Source organism: Rhinatrema bivittatum, chromosome 4, assembly GCF_901001135.1.
Source record: "Rhinatrema bivittatum chromosome 4, aRhiBiv1.1, whole genome shotgun sequence".
Lineage (NCBI taxonomy): Eukaryota > Metazoa > Chordata > Amphibia > Gymnophiona > Rhinatrematidae > Rhinatrema > Rhinatrema bivittatum.
Window position 1 is genome coordinate 152,746,299 of NC_042618.1, and position 21,309 is coordinate 152,767,607.

At 43.8% G+C, this 21,309-nt stretch overlaps 1 protein-coding gene across 2 annotated transcripts in view; it reads right to left on the minus strand.

Moving 5' to 3' along the window:
* The window catches only part of COCH (cochlin), a 174,037-nt gene that overhangs the window by 79,766 nt on the left and 72,962 nt on the right, over positions 1 to 21,309 (minus strand). For both annotated transcript variants that reach the window (XM_029598995.1, XM_029598994.1), the window contains exon 5: positions 452 to 585. In XM_029598995.1, the coding sequence (XP_029454855.1) occupies positions 452 to 585 (134 nt within the window). The remainder of the gene's footprint in view (positions 1 to 451; positions 586 to 21,309) is intronic.

Genomic DNA, 21,309 nt, shown 5'->3' on the forward strand with positions numbered 1-21,309 from the left:
CCACAGTAAGGGGTAAAGGAAAATTGGATTCAAACAGCAACCAACGAGGGCCCTGACTTTTATGGTCTGGGGAACTGATAAGTATGGATGTAACTTGGCACAGCAGATACTATCATAAGCTTGCTGGATAGACTGAATAGATCATTTTGTCCTTTTCTGCCATCATTTTTATGTTTCTATATGTTAATCATAAGAACATAAGAAGTTGCCATACTGGGTCAGACCAAGGGTCCATCAAGCCCAGCATCCTGTGTCCAACAGTGGCCAATCCAGGACATAAGAACCTGGCAAGTACCCAAAAACTAAGTCTATCCATGCTACTGATGCTAATAATAGCAGTGGCTATTTTCTAAGTCAACTTAATCAAGACACTGCATTGTACAAATTTGAATAAACTAATACAGTCACCACAATTGTTCATCCATTCTTTAAAGTATGTTGATCTACCTACTGGACACAGAGAAAGATGAACCCCACTTGGCGAATTTCTGAGACAGGACTCCATTGGCATATACAGATGGGTAGTCCTCTTGTCCAGGTAGTTTGTTTATTGTGATGGTTCCTCCCAAGCTGGTGATCTCCCCTCTGGAATGAAAGAGGATTTATTTATATTTATTTATTTATTTGAATTTTATATATCACTTGTAAAGCAAGTTAATATACTGCCAAGTATAGGCCATCACTGCATCTCCATTAATCTTTTTGTAACCAACAAAAGATGAACAGTTTCTATGCAATTTTCTAAGCTACAGAAGGGTTTATAAAGCAATGATAAGACACAACGCATGAGTAATACTATTGGAGCATGGCAAAACATTTTGCAGAAATCAAATATAATTGATTCTCTACTTTTTTTGCCTTCATAAATGCAAAAATCAAGATTTTATCAATTTATACTATTATTTTAGTTTGAATTTGAGTGCTGAAGTATGCAGTATGATGTCAGAAAAATGTTAAATCTGTCTGATCAGGCATTTGTATATATTCAATAGCTCAGTAGTTATTTGAAATGGTCTTATTTAAACACACACACACACACACACATAAAACCAAGTATATTTATATCAATGATGCTTGTTAACATTTATTAGCATTGTAATTCCCTAGAGAACAGGAGAGCTGCATGAAAAAGGCTAATAACCCTCATCCTGGCAGGGCCAGATTTAAGATTTTGGAGACCGTGGGCAGCAACCTTTTGAAGCTCTGCCACCACATGACCCTAATGAAAGCAGAAGCAGGCTTTTTGTCGTCTTCAAAATTTGGCTCCTTGTGGTGGGGTTGCCCTGCTGTAGATGAGTTCTGGGATCAAATTCTAAGTTTTATAGGGGGGATATGTGAGGAGTTTAAGGAAACTAACCATTTAATTCCTGCTACCTGATTTACTCTAGCACATATGTAGAAACAGACACTTCCGGTAGAGTGCTGGAGACTAAAGTGATTAATATTTCAACTCTGGAAAACATAACTTACTCTCTTCAAGAAAAAGGCGACGTATATGATGTGACATGGGCTCCATATTTGAAGTGACATAGAACAGGAGGTGAGTGTTAATAATTTTTTGAGATATTGGATTGTTTTCTACTGATATTGTTTGATATGTGAAACACATGCATTATGAACTACTCTTTATCCACACTACTTAGACTACAAAATATTCAGTCATATAATCTGGCATTCAATAATTTTACTGTTCACAGTATTCCCACTTCGCTCATATAATCGGGTGTTCACTAATTTTGCTGTTCCAAATGTTCCCAATACGGACCATGTTTCAGCCAGCCGGCCTTCATCAGGGGATAGATTTTATATCAAACCTCACCAAAACGTCTTCACATACCCACATCTTTATTTAAGAAATATGGTTCTCACAAGTAGCTTGCACAAATCACTTTCAAAAATGGCGCCATGACGCTCACGAGGTGATGTATGATATAAAATCTATCCCCTGATGAAGGCCAGCTGGCCAAAACATGGTCTGTATTGGGAACATTTGGAACAGCAAAATTAATGGACGGCGGATTATATGAGCTAAGTGGGAATAATGTGAAGTTAAATAATTGAACGCTGGATTATAAGACTAAATGTTTTGTAGTTTAAGTAGTGTGGATAAAGAGTAGTTCATAGAACAAAGTATTAGTTTTTTATAAAAATAAAAAAAATTTTCTTAAAGTAAAGTAAAAAAAATAAATAAAATAACATTTTAATAGTGTGACGATATATGATTACAATTCACAGTGCCGCTAAGTCTGATACTGTCTGGGGCCCATTGTGTGGCGAGAGACAGTGGATTAAAACAGAGGCACTCTAGTTATGATACCGTCTCTACTCATTTGAAGTTTCTTTTTGAATAAATAAACTGATTGGGAGATTTATATTTCCCTCTCCTTTTTTATTTTGTTTTCAGAAGAGACCTTTTACATGTTCTGAATGTGGTAAAATTTTCAGTAGGAAAAGAGAACTAATGTAACACCAGAAAATTAACAAAGGGAAGAAATTGTCTTCAGCTACAGAATATGGGAAAAGTTGTCATAATAAAGCAAACCTTACCAATAAACAAGAAAGCCACACTGATGAAACACCATTTACATGTTCCGATTGTGACAAAAGCTTCAATCGGAAAGCAAATTTCACAAGGAACCCAAAATTCCACCCAGCAGCAAGATCAATTTCAGGTAGGGAATGAACATAAGAAATTGCCATACTGGGGCAGACCAAGGGTCCATCAAGCCCAGCATCCTGTTTCCAATAGTAGCCAATCCAGGCTATAAGTACCTGGTTAAGTACCCAAACACTAAGTAGATCCCATGCTACTGATGCCGGTAAATCAACTTGATTAATATCAGTTAATGGATTTCTCCTCCAAGAACTTATCCAAACATGTTTTAAACCCAGCTACACTAACTGCACTAACCACATCCTCTAGCAGCAAATTCCAGAGCTTAATTGTACATTGAGTGAAAAAGATTTTTCTCCGATTAGTTTTAAATGTGCTACTTGCTAACTTCATGGGAGTACCCCCTCTATTATCCGAAAGAGTAAATAACCAATTCACATTTGCCCATTCTAGACCTCTCATGATTTTTAGGGATGTGAATCGGGCTTCGGACGATTGAAAATATTGGACGATATTTTCAAAATAGTCAGAAATCGGGGGCTCCCGATAAGAGAACCCCACAATTTTGTTCCTGGGGTTCTCTTATTTTGGGGGAGGGCGGGAAAAACGGCACACCAAAACAATCCCTAAACCCACCCAACCCTTTAAAACTGTTCCCTTAGCTTCTCCCACCCTCCCGAACCCCCTCAAAACATTTTACAAGTACCTGGTGGTCCAGTGGGGGTCCCGGGAGCCATCTCCCGCTCTCGGGACATCGGCTGCCACTAATCAAAATGGTGCCGATGGCCTTTTGCCCTTACCATGTGACAGGGTATCCGTGCCATTGGCCGGCCCCTGTCACATGGTAGGAGCACTGGATGGCCTGCACCATTTTTAAAGATGGCGCCGGCCGTCCATTACTCCTACCATGTGACAGGGCCTGGCCAATGGCACGGATACCCTGTCACATGGTAAGGGCAAAGGGCCATCGGCGCCATTTTTATAAGTGGCAGCCGACGGCCCTGAGAGCGTGAGATCGCTCCCGGGACTTCCACTGGACCACCAGGTACTTGTAAAAGGTTTTGGGGGAGGGTTCAGGAGGGTGGGGAAAGCTAAGGGAACAGTTTTAAAGGGTCAGGTGGGGTTTTTTGTTTATCGGCTCGGGCGCAGCCGATAAACAAAACCGCGATTGAGCCACACAAAAAAAATTAACGATGTGAATCGGAACCGGAATCGGAACCGATTCCAGTTCCGCTTCACATCTCTAATGATTTTAAAGACCTCTATAATATCCCCCCTCAGTTGTCTCTTATGTCACAAAAGTGATACTGATGATAGATCATTGTCGTACCAAATCTAACAAGTGGCAAGTGCTTCCATAAGAAGATAGACATCTATCATGCCACTCTGCTTTGCTGCTACCTCTTACCTTTGGGAGTTTTTCTTCCACTCAACATTGCTGCCATATCCAGTCTTTTCAGCTTGAGGGTCTTGCTATTATTCTGCCTTGCTGTAATATCCCAGACTCCACACCTTGGGGGTATTCTAACAACTGTGGGGGGCTGTTTTGCACCTCTCATGGTGCCTTGGTCTGTTAATGCCACTCTTTGTCCTGTGTAGTTCCTTTTATCTTTTATAAATATTAATTGCTTAAAGAAACAGACTAATTAATGTACAGAATTAACATGCCTAAAATAATGTACATAAAATCAAGAATCATATTAAGATAAAACTAAATAGAAATATGTTTATGACATTTCTTGTTATAATGACTGAAGTGTGCAAGCTTTTCAGCTGAGACACATAATACTAGGGATGTGAATCGTGTGATCGATCGTTTTAACGATCTATTTTCCCTGAGGCGGGGGGGAAATCTGATCATCATGGTTTTTTTGGTTAAAACATAGTTTTATCGGGGGAGGGCGGGAAAACCGGCACACCAAAACAACCCTAAAACCCACCCCGACCCTTTAAAACAAATCCCCCACCCTCCCGAACCCCCCCAAAATGTTTTAAATTACCTGGGGTCCAGTGGGGGGGGCGTCCCGGCGCGATCTCCCGCTCTCAGGCCACGGCTGCGTTAATAGAAATGGCGCCGGTGGCCCTTTGCCCTTACCATATGACAGGGCAAAGGTAGCGCCAGCGCCATTTTGGTTCCTGGCACCCGACGTCACGAGTGCAGGAGATCGCTCCCGGACCCCTGCTGGACCCCCAGGGACTTTTGGCCAGCTTGGGGGGGCCTCCTGACCCCCACAAGACTTGCCAAAAGTCCAGCGGGGGTCCGGGAGCGACCTCCTGCACGCGGGCCGTATTGCCAATATTCAAAATGGCGCCGGCGCTACCTTTGCCCTCACTATGTCATACGGGTCGCCCATTACCTGATATCTAATTTCTTTGACTTATTGAGCCCTTTCCTGCTCTTTGAACAACTGAATCGGAGGACTTCCACTTTTGACATCATTGAGGCGGGGCTACTAAGAAGTATAAGACCCAACACCCTGCAGCACTTCGATGTCGCCGGCGTGTCGCCGAAGCTATGCGTGCCAAAGGGGCACGCGGCTTAGTCTCAATAGAACTGCTTCACTAACATTTCTGAAAGGAAAGGAGAAGCATCGAAAAGTGAGTACCAAGCTAAATTTTGATCCATCTACCAAGCCTCTACTCATGAAGGTGTATATGGAACTTTGAGAATTAGGGCTGGAAAGGTATCCTGGTGGTGATCAATAATTTATCTTTATTAGAATTCAGATGCCTCATACTAAACGGAAGGCAAAAGTCAGGGAGATGTCAACATCATCCCCTGTACCCACAACTTCCCAGCCCCGGATACCTGCTTTCTTTGCCCCAACAACAGGTTTAGATCTGGAGATATTGGCCGCAGGAGCTGTTGGTAGTGAGCATTTGCCAGCCTCAATGGCCGAAATATCTTTAAGCCCCAGTGCCCCAAATATCCCTCCTCCACCTCTTCAAATTTCTTCAGACTTTCTAAAACTAGAACCTGAACTACAAGGGAAGGGAGAAGGAGTCTCAGCTACAATGGGGAATTGGAATCTAGAATTTCAGAGAGTTTATCTTTACATTTGGACAAGCCAACCGTAATAACAATGGACACTCTTTGGGATGCAATAAAAGCTTTAGAAGTTGCTGTTATAAACCTTATGAAGATAACGATGGACTCTAACCAATGTTTTAAGATCATTGAAGCCTCGATATCCAAATCAGATATTAAAGTGGAACAAGTGGAGAAGAGATTAGACCATTTAGAAATATGGCAGCAAAGATTTGCTACAGCGGAGATAATTTATAAGAAGCTTGAAGTTTTGGAAAACTCATTTAAATATTTAAATCTTAGAATAATACATTTTCCAAAACATGACTTAATCACCCCATATGATATGTTCAAAGAATATTTAGTAGAAATCTTAAAAATACCACAACAAGCTATTCCCACACTTTCAAAAGTTTATTATGTAACCCCAAAAGGAATGATAAACCAACAACAAAAAAATGTAGGAGAAACCTCAATAAATTTAACTGGGGTAAATGAATCTACTATAGATACAGTTATAACAAATAGATCAATAATGCATGTCTCCTTCTCATTTGCCATTGACAGAGAAGCAGAATTTTAGATCTTACATGAGAAATAGACTGGTTCCTTTCCATGGAGGTAGAATATGGATATATTCTGATCTTTCTAAACAAATCCAGAATAGGAGGAAAAAATTTTTAGATTTAAGATCAGAGATAGAAGCAAAAGGTGTGAAGATGTTGTTAAAATTCCCCTATAAAGTGTGAAGTTGTTATTCAACAACAGAAATATCTATTCTTTGAGGTTTCTCAGCTCCATGTTTTCTAGATTCGTGACCCCAAGATAATGTAGCTGTAGAACTGGTGGCTAAATAAAGATAGTTACCTGTTGTAGCTCAATATTTCAATTATTTATCTGGAGAGGAGCTTCCTCCCCGTTTGTCTTCTGATATTGCTCTGTTGCAAATACCTTCTTGAGTTATTATTTCACAATGGACACTTAATTATGAATACCAGATAATAATATTAATGGAGAAAATTGTGTTATTTTTCTCTTTTGGAGTATTTTTGTATCTGTATTCATTTACTGATATTTGCTTGTTGTATAATGGAAATGCATAAATAAAAAAAATGGAAGTCTTTATCCTTTTTTTAATGTGATAATTAGGATACCAAAGGCTGTTCGTACATACAGAGAGATACTGTGAAGAAATGAAAAGAATTTCTTTGTGAGGATTGGGAATGTGAGAAGTTGGGGCTATTTTGTTGGTAAAACTATACTCGAGTATTTTATTGGTACCGGGTGGTGTATTTAATCTGAGAAAAAACTTTTACATTTGGAAAAGGAGGCAGCTGGGAGCAGATGGTGATAGGCATTGAGAAGACCAGAAGCTTATTTGTATGGCTACAGCAGAGCTTATTTGTATGGCTACAGCAGAGAGTGAAAAAAAAGTAGTTTATGTAGGAGAAAAATAAAATAGTTTGAAAAAGAAGTTTCCTTAAATAGTTAGACATTGGTTGTGACAATTCTAATAGAAAACTGTATATATAGTTGAGAGAGAAAAGAGAAAGTTTTCTTTTAAAGAAAAAAATGGTTGTCTTGAGTTAATGAAAGACAATCATTAATAGAAAAAGAGGTCTTTTGAAGAAACGGTAAGCAAAGGGAGAAATTAGTGGGAAAGAAAAATTGGTTAAAATTTAAATTTATCAGCAGAACTGAACAGAAATATAGAAATCTGCAATAGTTAAAGGCATAAATGTAAAAATGGATTTGATTGGTGTTGAATTTGAAAACTGCACACTGGGAATTATCAGACAAAAGCTGGTTTTTAAAACCAGAAGCACAGAGAACTGATTGGGCATTAGTGCTCAAACACTCACTGTGCATACCCTGGGCAGAATGAATTGCTGTTATAAAGAACAGCTTAGAATCTACAAGGTTTTGTTTATTTTATTTATTTATTTGTTTGTTTTTAATATACCGACGTTCATCAGGAACATCACATCGATTTACAATATACTACATAAATACAGTTAAACAAACACAGTTACATCAGAGAATTAAAAAAACACTCAACTAATATACAATAAAACATTATAAAAGTGAAACTAAAATCAGATAAATAAAATTATAGGCTGTGTAGAAAGGTACTCTGCTTTCTGAAAAGAATGAAACCATATATAGCAAAAGATAGTACGAAGCAGGCAATTATGTATAGGCTTACTGGAACAGTCAAGTTTTTAATTTTTTTTATTGCTACTGGGGTTTGGCTCTTCTCTTAATTCTTGAGGTAAAGAGTTCCATATGTGGGAGCCTGCTAACAATAAGACACGCTCTCTAACTGAAGTGAGATGAGCTCATTTTGGAGACGGTATTGGTAGGATACCATTGTTAGCTGAGCGTGTGATTCTTTGGGAGGATATGAAAATGGAGGGCTGCACTAAGCCATTCTACATTGTCATTGTATAATGTTTTATGGATTAATGTTAGACTTTTGTAAAGAATTATGTGTGATATTGGAAACCAATGCAATTCCTTCAAAATAGGTGTAATGTGATCACTTTTTTGGGTGTTGGTCAGAACTCTGGCAGTAGCATTCTATAATAATTGAAGGGGTCTGATCATGGAAGATGGAAAGCCTAGCAGGACGGCATTACAGTAGTCAATTTTTGAAAAGATTAGAGCTGGGAGAACAGTTCTATTTATTTATTTATGAACTTTTATTTACCGACATTCGTGAAGCACATCATGCCGGTTTACAGTAAACTGAAAGGAGGAAAATTACAATAAAACAAGAGAGGGGGAGGGGACAGGGAGGAGATGGGAAAGGCAGTAAAGATTGAGAAAAATATAACAGATAGAGGAACTATATACAATTGAAAATATATACAGTTACAATCAACTTATGTAGTACTAAGATGGTACTATAAAAGACCGGCAATATTTTATCATTTCGATGGTTGTTCTCTTAAATATGGGGTATTTAGGGGGAGGGATGGATGATTTCGGGGTAGCATGGAGGGGTGTAGAGGGCTGTGGAGGGATTGGGCAGAAAGGGGGGGGCAAAGGGAAAGGAGGTCAAGTGGTGGAACTGAGTAGGGAGGTAGTTTATGTTTGGTTTGCCTCGGAGTAGGCCTGTCGGAAGAGCCATGTCTTGACTCCTTTCTTGAATTTGTGTAGGGATGGCTCTAGGCGGAGGAAGGTGGGAAGGGAGTTCCAGAGGGTGGGACCAGCGATAGAGAAGGCCCTCTCTCTGGTAAGTGATAAATGCGCAGATTTGAGGGATGGGGTGTGGAGAGTGCCTGTATGGGCGGTTCTTGTGGGGCGGTCAGAGGAACGGTAATGAGGCATTTCATCTAGCCAGGTGTGATTGTGCTTATGTAAGGAGTTGTGAAGGATGGTGAGAGTCTTGTATTGTGAGCGGAAGGAGATGGGCAGCCAATGTAGGTCGTTTAGGATAGGGGTGATGTGGTCCCTTTTATGAGTACTGGTTATGATTCTGGCCATGGAGTTTTGTAGAATCTGAAGGGGTTTGATGGTGGTGGCAGGAAGGCCTAGTAGAAGGGAGTTGCAGTAATCTAGTTTCGTGAGCATAGTGGTCTGTATGACTGTGCGGAAATCGTGTGTGTGGAGGAGGGGTTTGAGTTTAAGGATGTTTAGTTTATAGAAACCTCCCTTTAGGAGAGCTTTGATGTGGGGTTTAAAGTTTAGGTGTTGGTCTATAATGACACCTAAGTCTCTTACAAAATGTAGCTGAGAGTGGGCAGTGGTTGTGTTCTGGAGAGTGTTCTGTAGTGTGGGGAGTGTGAAACGGTCAGGCTGATTAGAGATGACGAGTAATTCAGTTTTTGATGTATTTAGAGCTAGGTGGAGCTTAGATAGCAAGGCGTTTATAGTGGCGAGGCAAGATTCCCAGCGTTGCAAGGGTTCGTTTATGGATTTTTGAAACGGGATGGGAATCTGCACATCATCTGCATATAGGAAGAATTTCAGGCCTAGGTCAGAGAGAAGGTGGCATAGTGGTAAGAGATAAATATTAAAGAGGGTGGAGGATAATGAGGATCCTTGGGGGACACCTTGAGTGATAGGGATGTGTGAGGATTCGTATTTGTCAATTTTTACTAGGTATTCTCTGTGTGTGAGGTAGGAGGAGAGCCATGAGAGGGCTGTGTCAGTAATACTATTTCTGCCAAACGGGTCATTAATATTTGGTGGTTGACTGTGTCATAGGCAGCTGAAATGTCTAGGAGGGCGAGTAAGTACGAATTTCCATGGTCCATACCTTTAAGTATGGTGTCTGTCATGGCCAGTAGTAGGGTTTCAGTACTGCGGGCTTTACGGAAACCGAACTGTAGTGGGTGGAGGATATTGTGGTCTTCTAAGAAGTCAGTCAGTTGTTTATTAATTACCCTCTCTAGGACTTTAGATAAGAAGGGCAGATTGGAGATCGGTCGGAGGAAGGTGGGAAGGGAGTTCCAGAGGGTGGGACCAGCGATAGAGAAGGCCCTCTCTCTGGTAAGTGATAAATGCGCAGATTTGAGTGGAGAAGGGGTCTTAGTTTTTTTAAAATGTGAAGTTTATAATAATCTTTAATAGTCATGCTTATAAAGATTGTTTAGAAGTAAATCTCCAAATTTATACTGTGGGAGATAAAATTAAGGAAACTATTTACACTTAATAACTCTAGTAGAGAAGGTTTTATCAGTGAAAGTGCTGAAATAAAAGCAACTAAATGCCTCACTAATTTAAATAAGAATGTTTGACTCAGTTACCCTCAAATTCTGTTCAAGTTAGATTGACAGAAAAGGTGAATTTGATTATCTCTAACAAACAGCTAAGGGTACTAGCTAAGCTAGTTCACAACAACAATACAGTGATCTAGCAAATGAGGCATATGCATACCTAGAACTTGAGGAAGATAATTTGTGAAAGAATAGACAGTTTCTCTAGTTTATTTTATAAAGTTAGGGTAGTAGGTGCTGTGCTGAGAACAGATATAGAGCTGTGGATCAGAAGACCAGATGCTCAAGAAGAAGAAAGCATGCCAGTGTAATCCAATATCACCTGCAGAAATTCTTTAGAACTGTGAGCTTGTGGTGAACTTGGGTGAGAACAGCTGGGAAACAGCCAGAGAAATAAAGAGGCAGATTCTGTCTGTTCTTTAGGTTCAGTTTATTTACAATAGACAAAGTAAACTCAAACAAGCAATGCGGCTCACCTTAACTTCAAATAATACATAAGTCCTTACATATAGTCTGTCTTTGCTTGCTCCCTAGGGCCTGTTTATACCTTTCAGGCCTTAAGTTCTTAAACACTGGTGAAGGGCTCCTCCCTTCACCTAGATTCCCTGTGAGCCTGGATCTGGAATTCAAGGAGTATTGGGCGAAACAGCTATGCCCGGTCCCTTAAGGTAGTCTGAGGGAGTTTTCTATAGACTCCCTCACAGAGCTGTATTTGTACATCTGCTACTAAGACATTAAGACTGTAACTTTAAAACAAGGGCACAGGCGCCCATACATGCACTTTTTAGCATGTGAGCAAACATATGCTAGAATTTTAAATTATGTGCATATTTATGTGCGTATTGGGGTAGATTTTCAAACCGCGCGATTTGGCCTACTTTTGCTGGCGCATCAGGCGCAAGCAAAAGTACGCTGGATTTTAGAAGATACGTGCGGAGCCGCGCATATCCGCTAAAATCCGGGATCGGCGCACGCAAGGCTATGGATTCTGTATAGCCGGCGCACGCCGAGCCGCGCAGCCTACCTCCGTTCCCTCCGAGGCCGCTCCGAAATCGGAGCGGCCTCGGAGGGAACTTTCTTTTGCCCTCCCCTCACCTTCCCCTCCCTTCCCCTACCTAACCCACCCGCCCGGCCCTGTCTAAACCCCATCCTTACCTTTGTCGGGGGCGCGCCGGGACGCGACCTGGGGGCGGGTACGGAGGGAGCGGCCACGCCCCCAGACCGCCCCGGGCCGTAACCACGCCCCCGTACCCGCCCCCAAAATGCTGCCGACACGCCCCCTAAACACCGCGACGATCGGGCCCGCCCCCGACACGCCCCTCTCGGAGAACCCCGGGACTTACACGAGTCCCGGGGCGCTGCGCGCGCCGGTAGGCCTATGTAAAATAGGCTCACCGGCGCGCAGGGCCCTGCTCGCCTAAATCCGCCCGGATTTGGGAGGATTTAGGCGAGCAGGGCTCTTAAAATCCGCCCCATTATGTAAAATATGCCTTACATGCTTATGTGCTCCTAATTTTAAGAGGTTACTCAGGCAAACAAAGTGTATATCTTCCTTAAGGATTTGTTGACTTTAACGCATGCAGGGAAGAGGATTTAAAAAACATGCTCCCCATTAGTCCACTAGTTTGCCCAACCTTCTTGATGTCATTTGGACCCCTCTGGTTCTTCATCCTGTACTCCCCCCAGTTGATCCAGACCCCTCACTCAGTAGATCTAGGCCTAATCAGAGATTTCTGCAGACTTACACTTCATCAGGAGCAGCAGTAAATATATGCAACTAACAGGTCACCGCATGCTGCAGTGGCTGGTTTTAAAATATGACCTTACAATCATAACTGTTGGCCCTGTCCCAGAGTGCCCATTCCCCATCCCAGAATGTCCATGCCCCACCCCCCTTTATCTGCAAATACACACATAATTAGTGGCTTTTAAAATCGGCAATGCTCATGTGTGGCCCACATACTTGCATATATGGGCTTTTTAGTATATGCAATGTTTTAAAATTCAGCCCTAAGTTTTTTGGCCAAAAACATACACAGAAAGTCACACACAAATATTTATAGACACACAGAAATTGGTTTACCCAGTGAGACACAAAAGAATCAGACTGACAAAAATAAGCAAATGTTGCTTACCTGTAACAGGTGTTATCACAGGACAGCAGGATGTTAGTCCTCACATATGGGAGACATCACAGGATGGAGCCCAATCACAGAACAGTTTTGTCAAAGTTTCTAGAACTTTGACTGGCACCTACTGGGCATGCCCAGGATGGCACTAACCCTGCAACCAGCAGGGGTCCCCTTCAGTCTTGCTTAAAAGCCATAGTAAGTGCCAAAAAATAAAATAAGAAAATGTAACAAACCCAACACCGTGGGGTGGCGGGCGGGTTTCGTGAGGACTAACATCCTGCTGTCCTGTGAGAACACCTGTTACAGGTAAGCAACATTTGCTTTCTCATAGGACAAGCAGGATGGTAGTCCTCACATATGGGTGAGTACTGAGCTGAGGATGTCCGTACATGCACCAAATGTACCCAAAGATGTGCAACAGGCACAACAACTGGGGTGGAATTTAGTTGAGGGCATTCTGAACCCTAACGGGCAGGCGGAAGGGTGTTGGTACATCAAGTTGCAAAAAGGTTGCGCAAGATAGATTGGCTGAAGATGGAATCTTGTCTTCCAGCCTTATCCAAACATTAATGGGCTGAAAGGTATGGAGAGAACTCCAGGTGGCAGCCCTACAAATATCAGGAAGTGGCACCGAGCATAGGTGCGCTACTGAAGTTGCCATGGCCCTGACAGAGTGTGCTTTAACACGGTCTCGAAGTGGAATGCCTGCTTGCTGATAGCAAAAAGATATGCAGTCCGCTAACCAGGAATAGAGTCTGCTTACCCACAGGTTGCCCTAATTTGATGGAATGGAAAGAGATAAACAATTGAGTGCCTTTCCTGTGGGCAGCTGTATGGTCTAGATCCGTGGTCCCCAACCTTTTTTGCACCAGGGACCGGCTTCAAGCAAGACCATTTTTCCATGGCACGGCAGGGTGGGATTTTAGTGCATACTTATTTAATTATGACATTTATAAATCCTGCACCTCCAATTCTCTAACTCTGTGCATCCACTGAAATTCCCCCAAACAATGGAGCTTGGATGTTTCCCTTACAGCTCATCATACTAAAAGATATTTTCAAATTCTGGTGTCACTTCACAGTAAGAGCAGTACAAACACCTTCCACTGCCAGACCATTGTGAACTAAGAAAACCCCACAAAAAAAGACACTCAAAATCTATACTGCAATCCCATCGTAACATAACAGTAATAACACCAAGGACTCAAACAACAAAAACCCTACCTGTGAATATGCAAGGATAAATATTACACTGGGTCCTAGGATAACAATACACCACCTACTGAGGAAACAAAACAAACCCGATTGCTATAGATCCCTATACAGACACTACATGCTAGCAGAATCTCTCATCATGGTCACACTCGCAGAGCAGAGACAGACCCTCACCAAATAAAGAATACAAAATAAAGGAGCACAAATTAGAAAAAACTGAAATGGAAACCCCAAGAAGCCAGACTCTGTGTATTAACAATGGAAAAACAGAACCACCATTCCTCATAAAACAAATAAAATCAAGAAACATAAAGCATCAGTTATAATAGTAAAACCATACTAATAAAAGAATACTTTAAAACTACTGATAAATAGAATTTCTATTAAATTAAAATCATATACATTTTTTACAATTTCCTAAACACCAAAACAGCACCTATATCAAATAACACACAATAATTAAAACTAATAAGAATTTTAAAAAGCCCCTGCTGTCCATACATGGGAGCTCTTGATTTCCAGTCACCCTGATATTGTCGAGGATTAGGAGGTTATCCTCTCTCTCTCTCACACATACTCACATGTCCATTCTCTCTCACACATACACTGTCACATACATACACATTCATGCTCTTATACCCAACCATAACCTCTCACTCTCACAGACACTGACACACTCTCAGGCTGTAAGATACTCTCTCCCCCTTCACACACACTCTTACTCCCCTGGATTTTCTCATACACACTCATGCTCTCACTGGCTCCCTCACAACCTCAGAGCCTCTCTGATTCCTCTGCTGTCACTGTCACTGCTGCTGCGTGGCTATTGGGGAGGTGCTGATTGCTGCTACTGGCACTGAAGCCCATTCTGCTGCCTCCTCTGTGCAGGCCCCATGGGCTTCCAGTTCTCCATGCTGATCTCGTACATTGTGAGATTCGCATAGAGAAAGTGCTACTCTTGCACATTCCCAAAGATTACATGTGCCAATCAGTAAAAAGTAATTTATTTTTTTTTACATCTACTGTCTGATCTTAGTTTTCAAATCGGTTGGTCACAGGCTTTTTTTTCCCACCTTCTCTTTCTTATTTTTTTGACAATTCCTTTTATATTGCCTTTTTTTCTATTTCTTTTCTCTCCATCTGTCTTCTTCCCTCAAACACACAGTCAGGTTCTCATTCTCACATGCTTTCTCTCTCTCTCTATCTCACTCACACACCCACAGGCTCTCACTCTCACATGCTCTCTCTCATACAATCATTCATACACACAGTCTCTCACTGGCACATGCTGTCTGAGTTTCACACACACAGGCTCTCTCTCACTCCCACATGCTGTCTTGCTCAAGCACAGGCTCTCACTGTCACATGCTGTCTCTTATACAATCATTCATACACACAGTCTCTGACTGGCACATGCTGTCTGAGTCTCACACACAGGCTCTCTCTCACTCCTACATGCTGTCTCTCTCACACACACAGAGGCTCTCACATGCTGTCTCTGCAAACATTCAGGTCTTCACTCCCACACACAGTCTCTCAACTCATCTCATACACGCACACATACACTCTACAAACCCTCAGCCTCTCTCTCACCTCTGGACCTCCTCTTCACGGGCCGCTGCAGGATGGGCTCTGCAGCGGCCCTGGTCTTCTCGGGCCACGCTGCTCCTCTTCTGCACACAGCTGATGCTCCTCCTCCTTCCTGCCCATGCGGCTCTGGCAACATTTTTCTTCCGGGGCCGCGTGGGCAGGAAGGAGGAGGAGCACCTGTACGTTTAGACGTGACTGTTTTCTTTGGGCCGTGGTGACATGAGCTCCACCACGGCCCTGCTGATCTTCTTGCTTTTCGGGTTGTGCCTCCTCCCTTTTGGGGTTGGAGGAGGCAGGTCTCCAGCCTCACCCCGCCTCCCCGCAGCAGCGGCAGCCAATGAATGGTAGCCGGGGAGAGCAGCGCCGCGGACCGGCAAAAAACCCTCAACGGTCCAGTCCCGGTCCGGTGGTTGGGGACCCCTGGTCTAGATAGAACACTAGAGCCCGTTTACAGTCAAGGATATGCAGAGCCTGCTCTCCTGGAATGGAATGGGGCTTGGGAAAGAAGGTAGGTAGTATGATGGATTGATTGAGATGAAACTCTGATACTACCTTAGGCAAGAACTTAGGGTGAGTGTGGAGTACTGCCCGGTCGTGCAGAAGATTAGTGTAAGGCGGATAGGTAACTAGGGCTTGTAACTCACTAACTCTGCGAGCGGATGTGATCGCCAAAAGAAAAATCACTTTCCAGGTGAGATAATGTAGATTACAGGATTGGAGAGGCTTGAATGGTGGTTTCATGAGCCGACCCAAAACCAGATTGAGGTCCCAAGAAGGGGCTGGAGGGTGCAGTGGAGTTTTGAGGTGGAGCAAGCCCTTCAGAAATCGTGTTACAAGGGGTTGTACTGAAATAGGAACATCCCCAACACCTTTATGGAAGGCAGCTACCGCACTGACATGCATTCTGATGGAAGAAATTTTAAGACCTGATTCTGACAAGTGCCAGAAATAGTTCAAAAACTTTGTGGTGGAACAGGTAAAAGGATCAGAACAGAACACCATGATTTAAATCTGTTCTATTTGTAAAGGTAAGATTTTCTCGTGGAAGGCTTTTGTGAAGCGATCAGGACATTGGAAACTGGCTCCGAAAGGTTGAGTGGCTGAAGAATCAATCTTTCAACATCCAGGCCATCAGGGATAAAGCCTGAAGATTGGGGTGGCGCAAGCACCCATCGTTCTGAGTGATCAGAAGCTGGTCCATTCCCAAGGGAATGTGCCTGCGAATGGAGAGGTCCTGAAGGATCGGAAACTACACTTGGCGTGGCCAGTGAGGTGCTATCAGGATCATGGTTCCCTTCTCCTGACGTAGCTTCACGAGAGTCTTTGAGAGAAGTGGAAGTGGAGGGAATGCATATAGGAGACCGGTTGCCCATGAGAGGGAAAATACGTCTCTTGGGTATGAGTGTTGGCTGCAAGTAAGAGAGCAAAAGTTCTCTACTTTGCGGTTCTGAGGTGACGCAAATAGGTCTATGTGGGGGTAACCCCAACGTTGGAATATGGAGTCCGCTACAGTGAGGTTGAGGGACCACTCGTGCGGTTGAAAGGCGCAACTCAGCTTGTCCGCCAACACATTGTCCACTCCTGGCAAGTAGGTGGCTCTGAGGTACATGGAGTGGGAGAGGGCCTCCGCACATATCTGTGCTGCTTCCTGACACAGTAGGTAGGAGCCCGTCCCTCCCTGTTTGTTGATGTACCACATGGCCACCTGGTTGTCCGTCTGAATCAGGATGACCTGGTTGGAAAGGCAATCCTGAAACACCCTGAGAGCATATCTGATTGCTCGTAGCTCCAGGAAATTGATTTGGTGTTTGGCTTCTTCTAGAGACCAAGCTCCTTGGGTTTCCAAATTAGCGACATGTGCTCTCCAGCCGAGGTTGGAAGCATCGGTGGTGAGAATTATTTGAGGGTCTGGAGCCTGGAAGGGTAGGCCTTGGAGGAGATTGATCTGATTTTTCCACCAGGCTAGAGACTGACGAAGTGGGTCAGTGATGTGGACAATGGTCGATAGTGGTTGGATGGACCTTAGAGTCCACTGTATGACTCTCATGGCTAAGCGGGCCATTGGGGTAACCATTGGGGACGCCATGAGTCCCAGCAGAATGAGGAAGTGGCGTGCAGTCGAGCGGTGCTGAGACTGTAGCTGGTGTGCGAGAGAAATGAGAGTGAGAGCTCGCTGTTGGGGCAGAAATGCCTTTGCTTGAAAGGTGTCCAAGTCTGCCCCTATGAAGGACAAAGTTTGAGATGGGACTAAGCAGGATTTCACGTAGTTGACGAGAAATCCTAGCAAAATGTGTGTAAGGTGAGATGTAGGGACGACAGAGCAGCTTGCTGAGTGGGAGCCCTGACTAACCAATCATCGAGATAGGGGTAGACGTGAACACCGTGAGTCCTGAGGAAGGCTGCTACTACTACGAGGCACTTGGTGAAGACTCATGGTGTAGATGCCAGGCCAAACGGTAGGACTTGGTACTGATAGTGCTTGGGGCCTACCAGAAATCTCAGAAATCTGCAATGAGATTGCATTGTGTGTTTACGCGTCCTGGAGGTCTGGAGAGCAGAGCCAGTCTCCTCTTTGCAGAAGAGGAAGGAGGGAATCCAAGGTTACCATCCTGAACTTTTCTCGCTGGAGGTACTTGTTGAGGGCAAGTAGGTCCAGAATTGGATGAACGCCGCCTGACTTTTTGGGGATTAGAAAGTACCGGGAATAGAATCCTAGGCCTTGTTGGGAGTAGGGCACTGGTCCTATTGCTCTGGACGGGAGGAGGAGGGAAACCTCCTGTTCCAGGAGTGGTGAGTGGTCGGATGTTCCCCACGTCAGCCGAGGTGGGGAATCCGGTGGGATGGAGAGAAAGTTCAGGTGATAACCCTGAGAGATTATGGCAAGGACCCACTGGTCTGAGGTGATTGTGTGCCATCTGTTGATGAAATGGCACATTCGACCCCCCACTGGTATCTGAGGCAGTGGAAGCTGGCTGCTGCCTCTATTCAGGAGTCAAAAGCTGGAAGCAGGGCCCAGCTGAGGAACTGGTTGAGGCTTTTGTTTCCGAGGTTGACGAGACTGGGTCTTCTGGAAAGGTCTCGTGGACCAACTTCTAGAAGGTGGTGGATAGGACTTCTTTGGACGGAAGAAGGACTTTTTAGTATCCTTCCTGAATGGCTGTTTGGAGGAATACTCAGACGGCATCAGAGAGAGTTGGCAAATTGTCTCATGATGCTCCTTGAGTTCGCCACTGTCCGCTGGATCTGTTCGCCAAACAGATTGTATCCTATGCAAGGCAGATCGGACAATCTGTCTTGTACTTCAGGGCACAAGTCTGAAGACTTAAGCCAAGCCCATCTTCTTGCAGAAATGGCAGCTGCAGATTCCTTGGAAGCGGTGTGAAAGATATCATAAGAGGATCTTATTTCATGCTTCCCTGCTTCAAACCCCTTGTGTACCAGGGTTTGAAGCTGTTCCTGGAATTGCTGAGGCAGGGTCTCTGCAAAGTCCTGTATCTGTTTGAATAAGACCCTATTATACTGGGTCATATATAGCTGGTAAGAGGCGATCTGAGAGATGAGCATTGATCTCTGGAAGACACACTGGCCAATGGCAGCCAGGAATTTCTGTTCCTTACCTGGGGGGAAGGAAGAGTGGGGTTTTGAGCATCATGCCCTCTTTTGGGCAGACTACTACCACGGATTGGTGATCCAGCTGAGGTTTCTGGAACCCTGGGGCTGACTGGACCAAGTAAGTGGTATCTGCCTTTTGGTTGACTGGAACTACTGAACCAGGGTGTTCCCAGTTCTTTTTGAGAAGATCCAAAAGAACCTGATGAATAGGGATGGAGGTTATTTCCTTGGGAGCATCCAGGAATTGTAACAGCTCCATCATTTGGTGCCTATCATCTTGTGCAGTCTGTAATTGGAAGGGAACCAACTCAGACATTTCCTTCACAAAATTTATGAAGGACAAGTCCTCTGTAGGAGAACGCTTCCTGCTTTCCGGAGGAGAAGGAGGAGATGGTAAATCATCGGTGTCTTGAGATGAATCGTCAGTCCAGGTATCATAAGGATCAGCACCTGTCCCTCTAGGAACCTGAGAAGGATGGGATGATGGTATTCCTGAAGGTCTTGGTCTAGGCTCTGAAGGCATCGAGGGAAGTACTGGAGGCACCGATGAAGGCATCAAGGGCACCGGTGCAGGCATCGAGGGCATTGATGGATGGATCGGTGGTGCTGATGGCCGGATTGGCATTGATGGCTGAGGCATCGGCAGGACTCCCGAAGGAGGAATACAGAACTGTGTTTCTCCTCCCGATGAAAGAGTAAGTGGAGAAGGCACCGGAGCCACCGGTGACCCAGGATCCATCGGTGGAAAAGTGGCTATAAGTGCTTCCATCTTCGAGAGCAGTGGTGCCAATGCTGCTGGAATGGGATTGGTAGTCTGTTCCAGAATCGGCACCGGTGTCGGAGGAGGAACTTGGAACCTGTGCATCACCTTATCGATGGCCTTCTGAACCATCCGGTCCAGCTCTTCACGGAGACCTGGAGCAAGCAGCCCTGGCTCTGGAAGGGAAGTAGGAGGCAGAGGCATAGCCGGAGGAACCACCATTAAAGGCAGAGTCATGGCTCCCGATACCTGTCCGGGTGAGGGTTGCCAGAAAGGGTCGATGCCTTTTCTGGATGGGGTTTCTTCAATGGCGGCTCGGATGATGTCGAAGTCGGTGATTTTCCTTCATCAATGGTCCGAGGCTTTTGGTGTCAATTCAGATGTTTCTCTCTACGATCCCCTCGAGGGGGAGTAGAGGTAGTCGATGGCCGGGAAGTCATTGACGCTGGACGGTCACCGGCCGGTGCCTGATGCTGGCGCAAAGTGGATGGCGTCGGTTCGGATGACGTCAATGCAATAGACGGCGTCAGAGTTTGGGAACGAAAGAGAAGTTCCATTTTCTCCATTCTGGCTTTGCGACTTTTTGGCATCATTAAAGCACATTTGGAGCAAGTCAGGACATCATGCTCGCACCCAAGGCACATTACACAGACTTTATGAGGGTCTGTTATGGACATGGTGTGAGTATAGTCCGGGCACAGATGGAAATCTGACGCCATGGCTTTTGAAAAAATTGAGCCGCGGTGCGGTTGATGGCCAGTAGGCCGCGAGGGCCAAACTCGATGGGAATCGACCGGAACCAGGTAACTTACCGGAGCACCGCGGGAGCAAAAATTCGAAAGGGGGACCCCTGTGGGGTATGAAAGTTTGTAGTAATTCCATGAGGAAAATTCCTGTCAAGAATCTCTGTGGAGCTCCTTAAACCGTGTGACTACTGCTGCGCGGAAAAAAGAAGACTGAAGGGGGACCCCTGCTGGTTGCAGGGTTAGTGCCATCCTGGGCATGCCTGGTAGGTGCCAGTCAAAGTTCTAGAAACTTTGACAAAAGTGTTCCGTGATTGGGCTCCATCCTGTGATATCACCCATATGTGAGGCCTACCATCCTGCTTGTCCTGTGAGAATAATGTTTTCATGTATTGTATTGAGAATATAATTTATACTTACCTTGGTAACTCCTGGGAAAGAAGTGAAATCTGCAAGACACAAAAGAAAATATTTTGAGGTAAGAATTATGTTCTTGCTTTATGGTAAATTGTGATACAATTGTGTTAATTATTGAACTGAAACTTATCTGATATTTTGAGATGGTGAATCCTTGTATCTGAAATATAAGAGGAAAGTTAATATTTGAAGTTTCTTTTGAAAGTGAGAAACCTGAAAAAGGAAAAAAAAAATAATGAAATATTTTTAAAAAGTTTAAAAAATATATCTACCTGTTGAAGATTTATTCCAAAGTGTTGTTAAAGATGTTCTTAAAAAGTACAAAAAAAAGGAAGTGCCACTTGTTAATGGAAGTTTCTTCAATTTATGGTATTAAAAAAATACACTATTTCATTTTAGAATTTGAATCAAAGTAATTATTATTGTAAGTTAATCTTCCTGCTGCCACGCCTTGTGACTTTGGGCAAGTCCCTT